This window comes from Antechinus flavipes, chromosome 2 (genome assembly GCF_016432865.1).
Source record: "Antechinus flavipes isolate AdamAnt ecotype Samford, QLD, Australia chromosome 2, AdamAnt_v2, whole genome shotgun sequence".
Taxonomy (NCBI): Eukaryota; Metazoa; Chordata; class Mammalia; order Dasyuromorphia; family Dasyuridae; genus Antechinus; species Antechinus flavipes.
Genome location: NC_067399.1, coordinates 440,557,913 through 440,576,633, shown reverse-complemented (window position 1 = coordinate 440,576,633; position 18,721 = coordinate 440,557,913). Strand labels below are relative to the sequence as shown.

Sequence of the window (18,721 nt, the reverse complement as noted above, 5' to 3'; positions counted from 1 at the left end):
AGAGCATGTACTGGAGCTAGTTTCAGAACCAGTTAAATTTTCAGTATGATTCTTTATCCTCTGGAAATTTGCAAGTGCTACAGACAGGGGCTTAATTTATTGTTTTGTTGATTACCTAAGACCTAACAAAGAGACGCTGAAAATGTTAATAATGCAGATTAAAATTAAAAGTGTTACTACTCCTCTTCTCAAAATTCAGTTGTTAAACATTTATTCACACACCACTGCTTTTATATCCCTTCCAACTCTAAATCTATGATTCCATAATACTGTAAGAAGTATGAGAAAAAAATTATCAATGTCCAAAATTATTGATCCTTATCTGTGAAATCCATCCACAATGATTTGAAGCACCACAGAAAAGAAAATTCTGGATCTAACGTCAAACAGATTCTAATATTCTCAAACAGCAATGGATGATAACAGCATTTAAATGACTTTTTATTTCTGTCCCCTTCAGATTTTTTTTCTCCTTTCATTTATTAATATTATGGATATGAGATGAGACATAAAATTTGTTTTAATTTGTACCATTCCTTAGTGGTTTGGAACATTCTTTCATGTGTGTGTTGCTAATCTGGCATTTTCTTTTTTGAAAATTGCTTACTTATTTTGGCCACTTATCTACATATCTAATCATCTAATAATTATTCTTTTTCCTCCTATTTTTGTGCCAATATCCCATGTACCCTACCTAACTGACCTTTATCAGAGACATTCATTGTAAAGCTTATTTTCCCCCCATGAATTGCTTTTCTTCTAATTTAGCTACATTGCTTTATTTGTACAAAAACTTTTTAAGTTTTATGCAATTAAAATTATCTATTTTTATCTTTTCTGATAATTAGGAACTAACTTGGTTAGAACTAAACTTGTTTGTTTGTTCCTGGTTTGCTCTGAAAAGCATAGTTGTTTGGAAATGACATATGTTTCCTTTCTTTTATAGTTATATCAAGCATCTCTGAAGTTTACTATGGTACATATTATCAGATGTCCATATATTTTTCAAAAAATTGTCATGACTTTAATTCTGTAAAAATATTAAATTAAATTTGTTAGTCCATTATATATGCTATTATATGCTGGATCAAATTATGAGTGAAAGACTATGCCTCCATTTATTCAGTTCTTTAATTTCTCCAAATGATTTTGAAGTTGTATTTAATAGGTTAGGTATTTTGTATATCTTGATAAGTTAATGTCCAAATATTTGATAAATTTTATTGTTATTGAAAAGTATATTTCTTTATCAGTTCTTGTTTTTCAATGGTAGTATACAAACATATAGATGACTACTTCTTTTTTCAGTTTATTTTTTCCTATTTTATATAAACACAAATTTTAACATTCTCTTTTTATATTCAAGTTTCAAATTTTCTCCTTTCTTTCCATACCTCTGCCTTCCTTAAAACAGCAAACAATTTAGTACAGGTTATCTATCTGCAATCATGTAAAACATATTTCCATATTAGTCATGTTGTGAAAAAAGAAACAGACCAAAAAGGGGGAAAAAAACATGAAAAAAAAATTAAAATAAAATGTTTCAATCTGCATTCAGATTCCATCATTTTTTTCTTTGGATATGGATGGTATTTTTCAACATGAATCCTTTGGAATTGTCTTGGATCACTGTATTGCTGAGAGTAGATAAGCTGCTCATCATACAATGTTGCTGTTAACTGTATACAGTATACTACTGTTTCTGCACACTTTACTTTGCATCAGCTCATGTAAGTTTCTCCAGGTTTTTCTGAAATTCTCCGGCTAATCATTTCTAAAGAGTACAATAGTATTCCATTATATTCATTCACTAGCTTTCTCTAAATTGAGTCTTTCCCTTATCCATGAGGACACAATCAATTGCTTAGCACAATACATGGTACACAGTAAGTATTTAAAATATGGTGATAAAAACCATTATTTCTCATATTGACTCAGCCCCCATTCACCTGAAATTCCAATTTTGGTTCTTTTCTCAAGATAGCTATAAAGAATTCACTTATTCAACCTATGGGCTAAATGCATTTACCAAGGTGAAATTGAAAGTTAAAAAAAAAAAAATTATTATTGTGTTAACAACCAAACCAAACAGCTATCTCCTTTTGACAGTCTGAATTTTCAAATCCCTCTACTAGTTCTTCCAAATGCTGCTGCTTTGATCTTATACCAACTACAAGGACAGACACACCCAAAAATTATTTAGTAAAAGACTACTAAGAATTTTCAGTTGCAAAGTCAGACAGTTTAGAAAACTTTGGAGCACCATCCTTGCCTAATTTCATCTTTTATTCTTGTAGACAACAAGGATTCTTAACCTGAAGTCCACAAACCTCCATGTATATATTTTCAGGAATCCATAAATGCAAGTGGGGAAAGTTCTATTTTTATTTCAATATAATTGGTTTCCTTTATAACCTACAAATTTTATCTTTTTTTTTTTTCCATTGAAAAACCTTATTCTGAGAAGAGATTCATAGGATTCACCAGGCTACCAAGGGGTAGCCATAACATAAAGTTAAGAACCTCTGATGATAAGACACTTCAGTGGGTTGAAACTAGAAGAGCCCATGTCCCCCAAACTAGGATTACCTCCATTTTTTGTCTCTTTCTTAACAGAAGAAGCAGCAGATCTATACTGTCAGCTAGAGAGAACAAAACATTTTTTAGGCCCTTTAAAATTACACCAGCTCACTATCATGTGTGACCTCCTCTGGCCTCTGCCTTTTATTATAGAGCCCCATTCAATTTTTGAACTTCTGTCTCTTTTTGTTGCCTAAAATACAAAGAAAAAAACAGAAGAGCAACTTTACCCCTCTTAGGGATTACATTCCTGTCAATCAAAGTGGAAAATAGGAAGATGAGTATGCTCAGCAAATCAATCAACAAGAAAGCATTATGTGTACCAGATTTAAAATGAAAGTAAATATGTTTGTTGAAATTCAAAATTTCTTTAAAAAATAATAATAATTCTTATAGCACAGATAATAATAGTTGATACAATTCACCCATAAATTCATTTGGATCAGGAATTTTTTTCCTCTGGTAATTCCTTTATATCTTGTTCAGTTTCATTGTCTGTCTAAGATTTCTATATTCTGTTTTGTTAATTTTTGTATTTTATACTTTTGTAAGTAATTAATTTCCTTTAACTTCACATTTGCTAGTAGATGATTGAGTATAGTAGTCCCTGATAATACTTTTTATTTCCTTTGTTCACTGTGAATTTGTCATGCTGAGTTTTGATGTTGGTAATATGATTTTCCTCTCTTTTAAAAAAAATCAGACTGGCTAAAGTTTTATTGGTTTTGTTAGCCTTTTTAAAAATAGCTGTTAATTTTGTTTTTCCATATTATCATATTTAACTTTATTTCTCCCCTAATTTTCTCTTCTAATTTTCATCTTTTGTGTTTATATAGAGAGTTTGGCAATTTAATGATTTTCTATTTTTTTAATTACATACTGAATTTATCAATTCTCTCTTTTTCTAGCTACTGTATTTTTTATTTTCCACAAGGTCTTAGACTACTTTCAACTCAATGCTACTCTATGGTTTGCACTTCCCTCTGAAGGGAATTGGACCGGGATTGCCAGTAGGCAATACATTCTTGGGAATCCTCTCCTACAGGCTTTGAAAAGAACTATCATGTGGTTTGAACATCTCCCAGAAGACAAGCACACTCTGGGGGATAGCTAGACATGTAAACCTCTTCTGTGTATCTACTCAATCTGATTAACTCAAGGTAATAGCAAGGATAAAAGAATAGCTCTTCATTTCTTCAATACCATGTACTAATCATCTACCTCCAAAAAGCCATGTGGGTAATCTTCCTCCTTCTGTAAAAAGCAGGCATATTGCTCACAAATTGCTTTTCTCTATTCAGAATGTTCAATCTCTAAATTCTGTGGCAATCCTAAAGCTTGGCCCAAGAAATCTCCTTTTTCTATTTAGGATGCTAAATTATAAGATTGTGCTCTGTCAAAATAATTACAATCCTTTTCTTGTACACAGGAGTTTGGAGGTCAGGAATATTATCTACAAAATTCCTTCGTCCAAATGATGAACATATACAGCTGCCATCTGCTTTTCCAAGATAATTTACCATTATCTTAACTGTAGACATCTAGAGTAGAGAAAGTCAACACTCAGAGGTCTCTGTGACATCTATGCCATTCTCTGTACTGAAAAAGCTGTAGATGAACACATATGCAGTTTACATATGTTGTAGTCTGCGCCTCTACACAGCAACGTTTCCCAATCTTTATCCCAGACATGTCTCTCAAGATCTCACAGATCTCTCATGATTTTTCCAGAAAAAAAAAAAACACAAGGAGAAGACAAGGGAGCTAATTAGAGTTGCCAGCTCTCTTTTATAAATAAGTAACAGCCCAAAAGGATAGTTCCTATCAGAAAGTCCATTCTCTCAAGAATACAAACCAGTCAAATGATCTCAAGGTTACAACCCAATCACTGGAACACATCCTAAAGAGCAAGAGAAAGACAGAACAGACCCAATCTTGTGGAAGCCCTCATCACTGAGTTTTATTCAGTTTTTTTTTTCATTTTAATGTGTTAGTAAATATATCTGTATCCATAGGCAGGGGTACTTTCAAAAAGTCCAGGCTCACCACTATATAAGCTTATCAATTTAATTAAAGAATTCACCCAATCCACCCCTTACCCACAAATCATTGGAAAATGTCAGGAACTCTTGAAATCTTTTGGAGCACACAGTCCAAACTGGCCAAATTCAACTGTCTTTTTTTCTCTTCCTTTAGTATGGAGATATGATAGTTCCCACTGCAAAAGTCCTGCGCTCAAAATATTGGCTACCTAGAAATCAATATGAGCATCCCAAACTTGTAGTATGGTACACTTATGGACCATAATGTTCTTGTTCAAAATCTAATAATGCATGCCCATCTGGAATTCTCCAGTTTCTTCTCAAACCAACATCAAAAAGTCAGCCAGACTCTATCATGACACTTTTGATCAACAGATCTTTTGATGATGGTTCTTTGGACCTTCCATCTCAGAAAGGGTAACAGTATCTTTCCTGTGACTGCTTTCAAAAGAATTAGGGATTATTGTGGGTGGAGTTTTTTCCTTTTCTTTTGAATCTAACCCATATCCAATTTATTCTTTAAAGAATACAATAGTTCTGATGCTAAGTTATTGCCCCCAATGATCCTCCCCTTCCCTAAATATTGAAGAGTCATAGACAAAGACAAACTTCCCTGGATGCAACCTTGATCAAATTAACCAGAGGTTTATATATTTTGTTGGCATTTTCATTAAATCAGCTCTTAGTTTTATTTATTAGTTCAATAGTTTTCTTTCAGTTTTATCAATCTCTCCTTTGATTTTTAAAATTTCTAATTTGATGTTTAATTGGGGACTTTTAATTTGTTCTTTTTCTAATTTTAGTTGCACACCCAATTCATTGATCTCCCCTATCTCTATTTTATTCACGTAAACATCTAGAAATACAAAATTTCCCCTAAGAACTCCTTTGACTATATCCCATAAGTTTTGGTATTTTGTCTCATTGTTATTCTCTTGGATTAAATGATTCGATGATTTGTTGTTTGATCTAATCATTCTATAGGATTAAATTTTTTAGTTTCCAAGTAATTTTTGTTCTATTTTTTCCATGGCCCTTTTTTACATATAATTTTTATTTTATTATGATATGAAATGTGTATATCTAATATATCTACATTTCTGTATTTGATTGTAAGATTGTATGCCCTAATATATAGTCCATTTTTATGCAAATACAAATTTTGTGCAATATACCACTACAAAAAGTTATATATTCCTTTCTATCCCCATTCAATCTTGAATTAGCCTTTGGTGTTTTTTTTGATACTTGCTGCCACCCATGGCCTCTTCTATAAGCCATATGTTCTGACTTCTTTCTGACACTAATGAATTTTAAGCACACACTCATATAACCCAGATATGAATGGTGACTATAGTTTCTGAACAAGCTGTAAAGGTACATATTAGAACTATCTTTCATAAAATAGAAAAGCATTTTCACTTGAACCCATGATCCAACACTGCAGAATACTCTGCATCTTCTATCTTTGCTGTCGTTTCTATATAGAGTATTGTGATTTTAGATGGAAAGACCCAGGAAATTGGTTGGGACAGATTTTAGGGTCTTCAGAACCTGCAGTAGCTTGAATCTTCCATTCCTCTCTTTTGATGTTGATCTACTAGAGTTCATAGGATCATATATTTAGAGCTGAAAAGGACTTTAGAAACTATTGTATCCACCCTTTTAATTTTATGAATGAGGAAACTATTCAACTTCTGGCAAATTCTAGATTTTCCTTTCTATCATGCCTAACACAAATGTGGCCATCTAATCCACATCTGTAGCAGAGAACTTGGTGTCTCTGGAAAAGTCCTTTTTAATGGATACAAAAGCATTCTGCCTTTTCCACTGTTCCTAACTTCTTTTAAACTATATGTGAAGGAGAGGTTCTGTACGTGGTTCCTTTTTCTCTCCTTTATGTTCTTCAAGATAGTCTGATTGAAATAAATTGATCTCTCTTCTTATGTTAGTGGCCTATACAAGAGTGGAATAGTAATGGGGAATGACTTAACACAGTGAATTAATGCTCAGACCAGGATCCTCCCAGACTCAGGAACTATGAGATTTTCTAACACTCCAGTAGAGGGCCTCAAAGATTCGATGCTCCAAATCTCAAAGATTTGGGGAGGGGGAGGAAGGGAGATGAGGCAGCAGAGAGGTGGACATATCTAACTTCAAAAGACTGAAATCAGTGTAGTTCCCCAGGAATACTGGAATAAAACCAAAAAGAACTGATCATCCTATCCCAAAGCATAGCTTGGTTGTTGCACAAAACACAAATTCAAGAAGACTTGAGAAATGAATAAACCAAAGGAAAAAAAAAAAATTGCAAATCTAGAAATTACCCCAAAGAAGGTGAGAATAATACTATACAACTACAAGCAGAGAGACACCAAAGAAAAATGGGCTTAACACATGGACTATATAAAATACCACCATAAAGCAAAAGAATTTTTTAAGCTATTGAGGGAAGGGAAGGAAAATAAATAACTTAGAAGGGAAAATGATAAATCTTAAGTAGCAGACTTCTTGAAAACTAAAATGGGCATCAATGATTCTGAGTCAAAAAATATTTGGGTGGGGGAGGGGGAGGAGGGAAGCCAAGATGATGGAGAGGACACATGCTTCTTTCTGAGCTTCTCCTTGGACCCTCAACTAATTACCAAATTCAGCCTCTGAATTAGTTCTAGGCTGGCAGAATTCACAAATGTTGGGAGCACAGCCAATTAACCAAAGATAATTTCAAAGATTGCCAGAAAAGGTCTGTTTTGGTTGAGCAGGGAGGGAGGCTAGGCACAGGACGCCAGCACATGCTGAGCACACTGGTGCAGGATGTGGTCTCCCCCAGAGTGGTGAAGACTCAGTGTGGTGGAGAATCTATAGGGAGAACTCTACCACAGTGTTAGCTACTCTGCCCTGGTTGCAAGCCAGTAGAGCAGCAGAGAAGTTATAAAACATCCAACACAAACACAAAAGGTAAATAATAAACCTAAATGGAGTCTTATGGGACCTTGCCACTCCCACCCAGCACCCAGAGTGAGTCAGCATGATCCCAGAGCAGCTGCTGCCTCTTTGCTGTTGCCTGTAGAGGAAGCTTGGAAAACCTCCCTTGCCCTAAAAGCAGACCCCAACTTTTTTTTTTTAAAATGAGTAAAAAGGCAAAGAGAACTCTAACTATAGATAGTTTCTATGGTGAAAGAGAAGAACAGATTTCAAACCCTGAAGAGTCTAACAGCAGATTGTCTCCAGATGAAGCCCCAAAGGGTGATATAACCTGATCCCCATCACATAAGGTTCTCCTAGAAGAAATTTAAAAAGATCTCAAAAGAGAGCTAGAAGAAAAATGGGGAAAAGAAAGGAAAACTCTGCAAGAGAGTTTGTAAAAGGCATATAACTCATTAAAAGATAGATTTGATAAAGTGGAAAAAGAAAACTCCCTGAAAAATAGAATTTGTGAAATGGAAAAGGTAAATAACTCCTAGGAAAACAGAATTTGTGAATTGGAAAAGGTAAATAACTCCAGGAAAACAGAATTTATGGAGTGGAAAAAGAAAATAATCCCTTAAAAAAACCAGAATTTGTGAAATGGAAAAAAATTCCATAGAACAAAACAACTCATTTAAAAACTCAATTGGACAAATACAAAAAGAAGTAAAAAACAGTAAATGAAAATAATTCACTAAAAATCAGAATTGAATAAATGGAAATGAATGACTTGAGTCATCAAGAATCAGTCAAGCAAAACCAAAAAAAAAAAAAAAAAAAAAAGAAAAATTAGGAAAAAATGTAAAATATCTACTTGGGAAAACAACTGAACTGGAAAATAAATCTAAGAGAAACTTCTAAGGATTATTAGACTCCCTGAAAACCATGATGAAAAAAAAGAGCCTAGACACTATTTTTCAGGAAATCATCAAAGAGAACTGTCCTGATGTCATAGAATCAGAAGGTAAAATAACCATTGAAAGAATTCACAGAACACCTCCTGAAAGAAACCCCAAAATTAAAACTCCAAGGAATATCATGGCTAAATTTCAGAAGTATCACACCAAAGAAAAATATTACAAGCAGCCAGAAAAAAACAATTCAAACACTGAGGACCCACAATAAGGATCACCCAGGATTTAGCAACTTCCACCTTAAAGGATTGAAGGGCCTGGAATCTGATATTCTGAAAGGCAAAGAAACTTGGAATGCAGCCAAGAATAAACTACCTTGCTAAACTGAGCATTTTCTTCCAGGGAAGAAGATGGGCATTAGATGAAACAGGTAAATTCCATTTATTTCTGATGAAAAGACCAGAGCTAAACAAAAAAGCTCCAAATATAGGACTCAAGCATAAAAAGGTAAAAAGAACTCTTGAGAACTGTATTTCTCCTATGGGTATACATGTATACATGTATAATTTGTGCATGTATAATTTGATTTTACTATTATAATATAAAAAAGGAACTAGAGGTGGGAAGGGGATTGTACCAGAAAAAGGGAAAAGTGCAGGTAAAATGAGGGAAATTACATCTCACAAAGAAGCAAAGGAAACCTATCACATTTGAGGGAAAGAAGGGAGGGGGGTGAACATTGTGTGAATCTTACTCTCATCAGATTTGGCTCAAAAAGAAAATATTAGACATATTTGGTTTACAGAGAAACTTCTCTCACCTTATTGAAAAGAGGGAGGGGAAAGGCAAAAAGGGAAGAGGTAGGCTAAATAGAAGAGAAAACAGAAATAGTAGGGGAAAAGTATAAGGGGGAGAGATTCTAAAAGGGAGAGAAATTCTAAATGCTTGAGACAAGTGGTGCTCATAAGTTAAATATTGGGGAAGAAGGAAAGGGGAAAAGGAAAGAGAAAAGTATAATCTGGGGATAAGATGGCAGGAAATAGAGAATTAGTCATTTTAACTGTAAATGTGAATGGGCTGAACTCTCCCATAAAGTAAACAGCAGAGTAGATTAAAAGGCAGAATCCCACAACATATTGTTTACAAGAAATGCATTTAAATCAGCATGATACATACAGAGTAAAGGTAAAAAGCTGGAGCAGAATCTATTATGCTTCAGGTGAAGTAAAAAAAAAAAAAATCAGGGATAGCCACCCTGATCTCAGATCAAGCAAAAGCAAAAATTGATCTAATTAAAAGAGATAAGGAAGGAAACTATATCTTGCTAAAGGGTACCATAGATAACGAAGCAATATCAATATTAAATATATATGCACCAAGTGGAATAGCATCTATATTTCTAAAGGAAAAGTTGAGAGCTGCAAGAAGAAATAGACAGCAAAATTATAATAGTGGAAGATCTCAACCTTGCTCTTTCAGAACTAGATAAATTAAACCACAAAATAAATAAGTTAAAAATGAGCAAGGATGGGGGGACAATATTAAGAGAGAGGATGATATCAAGGAAGGGTCATAAGCATAACTTTCTGTTCCTGAAGGATTTTTTTAAGTAGAATCTAAGAGGATGTTTTATTTAGTTTGCCTTTTTTATGACAGAGAAATGGGTGATCAAATTGGGGCATATAAATGCAATAGAATAATACTGGGACATAAGATACCACAAAATATGCTATTTCATAATTTATAAAAGGAACAGAAACACAAATTTCAAAAGACCTAAGAGCCCTGATCAATGTCAGATCTGACCAATTGTCCATGGTTTCAGAGGTCCAGAGTTATTTACTACTTCATAGGTGAGAGAAACAATGCAGAAAACATTATATACTTTTGGATGGCCACTTTGTGGATTTATTTTTCTAGTCCATTCACTTGTTCATTATGTGTACTTTTTTTAAAAGTTTTTTTTTTTCTTTTCAGAAATTGGGGTTAAGTGACTTGCCCAGAGTCACACAACTAATACCTGCCAAGTGTCTGAGACCAGATTTGAATTCAGATCCTCCTGACTCCAGTGCTCTATTTGCTGTACCACCTAGCTGTTCTTTCCTCTCAATTTCTAATTGAAGGGAAAAGGAGATTATCAATAATAATGCTAAAAAAAAAAAAAAAAGAATGCCATTGAAATATTTTTTAAATACACAGAAGAAGAAAGCTTATAAGAGGGCACTGATAAGGAAGCTAACTTTGGGGTTTGTTTGTTTTTTTTAATAAGCAATATGATGTTGCACCCATCTTGAAATGGAGGGAAAAAGATTGACAAGCTATCATCAGTATTTACAATATTACCAACTGGCAATTCACCAGGATGTGTAGATCCATCATCCTCGAGCCATCAATCTAAGAATCAGTCTTATAAAGATGTGACTAATGCTTTCAGGGATACTACAAGCCCCTACTTCCTCAGCAAACATAACCATGGAACAGAAAAGTTCTCATTACCAAAATCCTTGCCATTATCAAACAGTTCAATATCAGAAATGGATTGGATCATCTCAGTAGAAATGGTGAAGATAACACTATCATCTAGTTTGCCAATGCCCCTAAAGTTCATGGTATCTTTCTGCCTTATAGTTTCCTCTTTATGCTTTCCTCCCCCATTAGAACATGAATTTCATATTCTATCTTTTTTTCTCTATTTGTAAACCCTATAGTTGGCACAGTATTCATACATAGTAAGCACTTCATAGTTTTTTGATTCATCTTCCAAAGAGTCTTACACATAGTGGAAAAGCCATATATATCAGAATAGTCAAAAGATGTTTCTTTTGACAAATAGCCCTCAGTGCTGGTTAATTCCTATGAAAGGGCACCAATCATAATGTGCAGCAATAGTTCAAAAGTATGTTTTTTTTTTTAAAAAAAACTACTTCAATGCATTTTGCACACAATGGTATAATGGTATTAGATCAAAACAATTAGCCTGATTTTGTAAAAATCACATTAGAAAACCAAATTGTAAATCACAGCCTAGAAAAAGAGAAAAAATCTTAAAATCATTCTTACAGGAAAATGATAAATGCTGGAGAGAATGTGGAAAAATAGAAACACTAACATGCATTGTTGATGGAGTTGTGAATCATTCTAACCATTGTAGAGAACAATTTGAATTACGTGCAAAGGGTGATAAAAACTCTGTATATCCTTTGTCTCAGCAAGACTACCACTAGAGCTATATCCCAAAGAGATAAAAAAAAAAGGGGGGGGGAGGGAGAGAAGAATCTATTTATACAAAAATATAACAACTTTTTGGGTGACAAAGAATTAGAAACTAAAAGAATGCTTATCAATTGGGGAATGATTGAACAAATTTGTAATCATGATTGTGATGAAATACTATTGTATTATAAGAAATGACAAACATGATTTCAGAAAAACCCTAGAAGACATAGGAACTGATGCAAAATGAAGTTAGTAAAACCAGGAGAATATTGTTCACAGCAATACTATAAGGATGATTGGGGCAGCTAGGTGGAGCAGTGGATAAAGCACCAGCCCTAAAGTCAGGAAGACCTGAGTTCAAATCTGATCTGGCCTCAGGCACTTAATACTTCTTAGCTGTGTGACCCTGGGCAAGTCATTTAACCCCAATTGCCTTAACAAAAATAATATAAGGATGATCAATTGTGAAAGATTTAACTACTCTGATTAAGAGAACAATCCAAGACAATTCCAAAGGAGCCATCTTATTAAAAAATGTTATCTACCTCCAGAGAGTTCAAAGCATACTTTTTTCACTTTATTGTTTTTGCTTTTTTTGTTTCTTTTTCCCAACATGGCCAATATAGGAATATGTTTCATATGATCATATGTTTCATATGTCTTCTCAAAGGATGGAAGAACATAATTTGGAATTCAAAATTTTTAAAGATGTTAAAAAGAAAAAGAAAAGAGGTATTCTTAAAATGCTAGATGAGTACCCCTAAAAAAGTAAAAGTAAACCACCAATGTAGCCCAGGCTGCCCTCAGTCATGAACCCTCTGAAAGCTATTTCTAGTTTTCCACTATTTGAATCAGCACCCACTATTTAACCGTAGTTCACAAGCCATCACATATTTTTCTTTTACTAGACCAACCAGAACATAGGTCAAAAAAGCATTTAATAATATAACAAAATACTGATAACAGCAACAATAATGAATATTCCCTTTCCCATCTACTATATACACAAATTATCACAATTGTGCAAGAGAGAGCACACAGAAAAAAAAAATAGTATTATCAAAGCAACTCATGCTACTAAAGTCATCATACCCTCTGTAATGCCATTTTATTTCTCATGTTGTTGTTTCGCCACTTGAAGATGTTGATTATCTTTACTGGTTTGGTGATGTGAAGTTGTAACTCCATTCCCACAAACTTTTTTCCCCAAGTCAAGGGGCAAAGTTTATTGTAATTGTAATACCAATTGAAGCAGGCTAAGTTCCAAAAGGATTTAGGAAAGAACCAGGAGCAAAGAGACAAATTTATCCACTTCTTCATGTCACTGATTTGCTAATTTTATAGCCCAGAGGTAGAACTGAGGAGTGGACTCATGGATTTGGTTAGCACTGACCAGCAGATTATTATCTGACAGTCAGCAATGTTTGTAGGACTATTGTAGAACTATTCCAAGGCCAGAAGACTTTAGAATCATTGACAGATTGTTAGAACAATAGCACTCTAAGGTCAGGGGATTACAGGATTCTTACAGGAAAATGATATTATTATTGCTTAGAATTATTATTATTGCTACAGAATTATTGCTACATTTCCCCTACAAGTCGTACTCTATTATTCCCCTCTCAGCAGTTTGAACCCCAAATTCATTTCCCACAAACTATTAGGATCTTCTGCTAAACAAATTCTCTCTGTAGCACTTTTCTTCTTCCTGAACAAATTGTTCCATTCTGCATATGCTGCTGTCTGTAGCTCTTTGTGACCTTCTCCTTGTTAGAGAGGTCTATACTCCCAAGTGCTCTCAATTCTTTTGAGATTCAGATCCTCAGTCTAGTCCAGCCAATCAGAAAATCCTTGAGGAACTAAATCTTTTTTTTTTTGAATTGCTTATTTCTGCTTCAAATTCTCACTTTTTGAATTTATTCTACTCTGACCTGAGAAAATTCTTCTAAATTCTTTTTCATTTCACTCTATCAACTATGAAAGAGAAGCACAAACTCACAGACTTTGCTCTTAATATTAGAGAAAAAAGAAGGGAACCATTTTATCAAGGAAGATGAGGCACAAAGCCAATAAAAGGGAGAAAAACAAATCTTCAGACTTAGTCCTTGCTTGTACTAGAAATATTAGCAGAATAGGCAGACCCTTGTACTGAGGAATAATCTATAATCCTTTTTCTAGTATTGTGAATAATATGTATTGTATAGATCCCAAAGAAAAATAGATTCCTACTTTAAAGTAAAGGTTGCTTGACACCTTCCAAAATTGAGAGGAAAGTTGACCTGATAGTTTCAATTGTACAATTCTGGGGCTGGGATTGTCTATCAAAAATAAAAACAACTTTGTCCTTATTCCTACATTTGATGACTTTTAGCCTGAGTGCTTGTAAGGCAGTTAAAGACTTTTTGGTGTGGAACAAAAGAAGCCAGATGCTGATATTCCCATTTTCCATATGTGGAGACATAAATAATTTGTGAGAGAAAAAGATATCTAAAATTGTACTCAGTACTTTAAAAATATAAATCCATTATTGGGGAGGGATAGCTGAAGTATTGGCTAACTTGAAATGGAACTTTAATGTCTCAGATTATAATTTCAACCAATCCTATTTTAGTTATTAAGACCAAACCAAGAGGAAGTGAGCTATATGTGGCTGTACACTAATATAGTAGAGCATTAGACTGAGAATCAGAGAATTTCAGTTTAAGTCTAGGTTCTGCTAACTAAATATATGAACTAGAGTAAGGCATTTCTTTGGATAGTACATTTGTTCACTTATGAAATAACATTAGATTCATTATTGTGTCTCCTTTTCTCTGACCCTCTCTATTGCCCTATTTACAGAATTCTGGGATCTTAGGACTGGAACTTACCTCAGAGATGATCCAGTCAAGCCCAAATCTCAACAAGAATATCCCCAATATCCCCAGCAAATGGTCATAATACAAACCCTTCCCCCTAAAGCTTCCAATAACTGGGAAGTCCATGGTAATCTATTTCACTTTTCAACAGTTCAGATTGATTTTTTTAAATACAATTTTTATTTTAACTTCCATTGACAAGTACAGGTATTCAAGAGAATTTTTTAAGTAAACATACAAAATGAAATCTAACCCAATAGAATATAAACACACATGTGTTCTAATACTTTATTTACCAACTATTAGCTCCCATCCTAAAAGACACTGACTACAGCCTGATCAAACCACAGCATTCTTTTTATGTCTTGTAGACCTTTTTCTCACATGCATAACATATTTGTTGGAATAGCTCTAAAATTGTGAGTTTTTTTTTTTTTACATCAAATTGAAAATATGCCTCTGTGTAACTTTCACCTTTTCTTCCAAAAAGAAACAATCTTTTTTGGAAAATAGATTTTAAAGATGACATGGATCAGAATTGCTCAGGAATGGATCAACTGCTTACAAACCTCCCAGGCCACAGTTATAACCTGCATTATCATAAGACCATAGATTTTTGGCTGTAAGGGACTTTATTTTTTTTAATAGCTTTTTTATTTACAACGTAAGGGACTTTAGATGCCATCTAGTCCAATACCCTTATTTGATAATGAGTTTCCAAATGATTTATACAAGACCACATAGATAACAACAAAGGGCAGAGCTAGGATTTTAAGCAATGCCCTTCGATTCTAAATTCAATGATCCTTGCTTGCACTGTGCCATGTTGTTAAAGGTCAGGTATCTTTGGGAAAGAAATACATTCTTAGCAGAAGCATTGGGAGATAGCCTCTGTTGAGGATTTTTATCCTCTATTTGAGGGAATAACATTGGAGGGGAGCAGAAAGGGCTGAACAAATCCCAGGGACCCTTCCCTTACATCCCATGCAGTGAAGATAGGCTTCTCCTTCTCTGTGACCTGCGTGATCTGACACTCCCGGAATCCATGGAGGCCCTCACGAAATATCTTGCACACTCGAAGCATGATGATGATCTTTTTAACAGCGCTACTAAATTTCTGTAAGGATCCACAGGAAATACAATAAAAAACAGTCTTATCAGCACTTAATTCATTTCAAATCAACCAGCTTTTATTAATGTTTATTAAACTTTTATGAAATGATTGTGAAAAACACTTTTTATTAAGTATTAGGACTGGATATACAATGATGATGAACAAATCCATCACCATGGCTACCAAATCTCACTGAGATGCTATGTGAGATAGGATCAAGGTATGTTTTCCTCTCTTTGGGGAACACTAAATGGAACATGCCTTCTGTTATGTTATCAGAAATTCTACCATTTGGAGTAAATTTCAATCTTTTGGATTAAACTTGGCATTCTCCTTACAACCTCTTTCAAAATGCAAATGTTCTTGTCAGAGCTAACATGTTAAGTCAGTAATACTATAATAAGAATGAATTTATCAAATTACTCTTTTTACAAAAAGCAGAAGTTACAGAATCCCAGGACCAAAAGAGATACCAAAAGAGTTCACATTTCTTTTATATGCCTGGAAGTCAAGCCTTTCTTCTTCTCATTCTTTCACACAAATTCAAATCCTACTTCTCCTATGAATTTTTAACTCATAAAGATACTAATCTCACAAAGCATTTTATTTGAATCTCTCTAATAAAGGAATCTCATTATTCATTATATGGCCATATCTCTAAGTTATGTCCCCCACTAAACAGTGAACATCAACTCTTTTTTAAAGTTTCTATTTTCTACAATACCCAGCACAGAGTCTGCACAGAGGAGGCACTTTGACAAATAAATGAGTCCAGAGATCATCTTGTGTATATTGAGATTCCATGTACAAATCCCTTCTGTAGTATATCTGGAGGCTTTTCCTTAGATACTTCAAGTAATGGGGTTCTCACAACTTCTCAAGATAATCAATCTCATTGTTAGACTGTTCTATTAGAATATTCTGTTTACTGAATAGAATTTAAATGAATTGAATAACTTTTATCCAAATGGGTCCTAGTTTTGCCCTCTGAAACCATAGTCCATCTCAGAATCCACATGATAATCCATTAGTTGGGGGGGGGGGGAGAAGGAAGAGAAAGAGATTGAGAGAGACAGAGATAGACAAAGACGGGGGTGGGGGGGGTGGGGGGGGTGGGGGGGGAGGGAGAAGAGGACAGATGGATGAATGGATGAACTTCTTTGGGCCCTAGAGTGGGAGCTTCAAAGATGAGTGGATCGAGTACCTAAAGGACTCCAATCCTAGATTCTGGAAAACCCTGGCTTAGAAAGTTCAGGTCTCAGATCCAGATGGGGAGGAGGTCAGTGGCAAAAGATTATTGTTAGAAAAGGATGATTCTCTAGGAGGAGGAAAAATATATTAGGAACATAGGTTGAGTGCAGCACAATCCATCAGTGTGCACCCAGGCAATTTTATTTATTTTTTTAAAAGTAAACTATTGATTACTTAACCATAAAGGATATTACTTTTTATTAATCAAACTAAAGAAACTAAATTTTAATTAAACTTAGTCATCACCCTTATGCATAATACAACAATCCATGCTTTAAAATTGAAAGGGCTTGTTATATAATTAAAATGTAAAAGCCTTTTTTTTTTTTTTTTTTTTTTTGGAGGATGTGCCTCAGAATATTAAGCAACTCTGGAACACATATTTCTGATTGGAAAATTAAGGTGATATAAAAGCAATAGATATTCATATATATTTTTAAAAAAAATTTAAAGCCCATCTAGCATCTCTTTTTCTTTGCTTTTCTAATACCTTTGATGTGTAACCCCTTTCCTCTTTCCAAGTCCTCCAAGATATACGGTGTTTTTTTTTCTCCATGTCTACTTTTATGCTGGAATACAAAAACTAAAAAAATTCATTTCCATAAGAGATGGAACCCAATGTATGCTTTTCCATGTCCCATTAAATCTACAACAAATAGCTCCCAGAAAGCCTGAGGACAGAGCTTTTTATCTCTGGCTCTACATCTCCAATCAACTCATCAAAAAGGTCACCAGGGAAGCCATGTGATGAGGTCACAAAAGCAGCTATTTAGTGACAGGTCATTACACCTGGACAGTTTAGAGACAATCTAGTGGTATCTTAGTTTGGCTCATCCTTAGAAATCAATTAGCTTGTTCGACTTAAATGGAAGAAGAATGTGGGATCCAAAGTAGAGAGAAGGGATTTGTCCAGCTTTTACTCATTAGGTTAATTGCAGAGCTGAGATCACAAACCAAGTTTGCCGACTCTCCAGATCAGAGATCCATAACTCTCTACATAGCACTTACATCAGCCTTGTAAGGTATTTTGATATCTGAAAGAAAAACTCTTAATAGACAGAGTGGCAGGATGTTTTTGCTTGCAATGCAACACCACACAAATGCATAGTGAGACAGCTCTGAGGACAAACTCAAATTAGAGTTTCCACTAAGGCTTCTTTTATACAGAAGATGACGATCAAAGAAAAGCTTTCTCTGTTCTCATTGGCTATACTATTAAGGTATAAGTAATACAGTTAAGAAAACATCTTAAGAAAACAAAATTAATTAATTAAAATGAATTAAAACATCTCTAACAAGATTGTTTTATCTTGCATGTGTGAATTGAATTTAAGTGAGGCAGAGTTGCAAAGTCATTAGCCTCACTCTTCCAGAGTTGCTGAAGTCCAGTGACAAGACAAAAGTCAAGACAACTTGTACATCAAGAATGTTCTGGATGATCTTGGCAGTCTTCAATGTCTGACCAAGCTTGGGGTAGACTTAGTTTAGTTGCTCAGCTGAGCTTTACCAGCCACATCAAATATGGAAAACAAACAGAAGGTCCATTTGTTTTAATCCTAGAATTTAAGAAGACAAGTTAAAAAGCCTGAAAAAAGCCAGATTAGAGCCAAATATGGGAATGCTTTTATGAAACAATGCAGAACAAAGTAATCAAAAGAACAAAATGAATAACAATCATTTTTATCTACACATGTGATTTCATTGGATGGAGTGCCAATCTTTCTATCTTCCTCAAACAGTACAGACTGAGCAGGATGAATACAGAGAGGACTGGCGAGACTTACATGAACTGATGCTAAGGGAAATGAGCAGAACCAGGAGATCATTATATACCTCAAC

General features: G+C 34.3%; 1 protein-coding gene across 2 annotated transcripts in view; it reads right to left on the bottom strand.

Moving 5' to 3' along the window:
- Positions 1–17,548, bottom strand: part of CNBD2 (cyclic nucleotide binding domain containing 2) — an 82,732-nt gene extending 65,184 nt beyond the window's left edge. For both annotated transcript variants that reach the window (XM_051979221.1, XM_051979222.1), the window contains exons 1-2: positions 17,373–17,548; positions 15,497–15,634 (exon numbers count right to left, since the gene is read on the bottom strand). In XM_051979221.1, coding sequence (XP_051835181.1) covers positions 15,497–15,634; positions 17,373–17,438 — 204 coding nt within the window. In that variant the 5' untranslated portion in view covers positions 17,439–17,548. The remainder of the gene's footprint in view (positions 1–15,496; positions 15,635–17,372) is intronic.
- Positions 17,549–18,721: the final 1,173 nt, after the last annotated feature.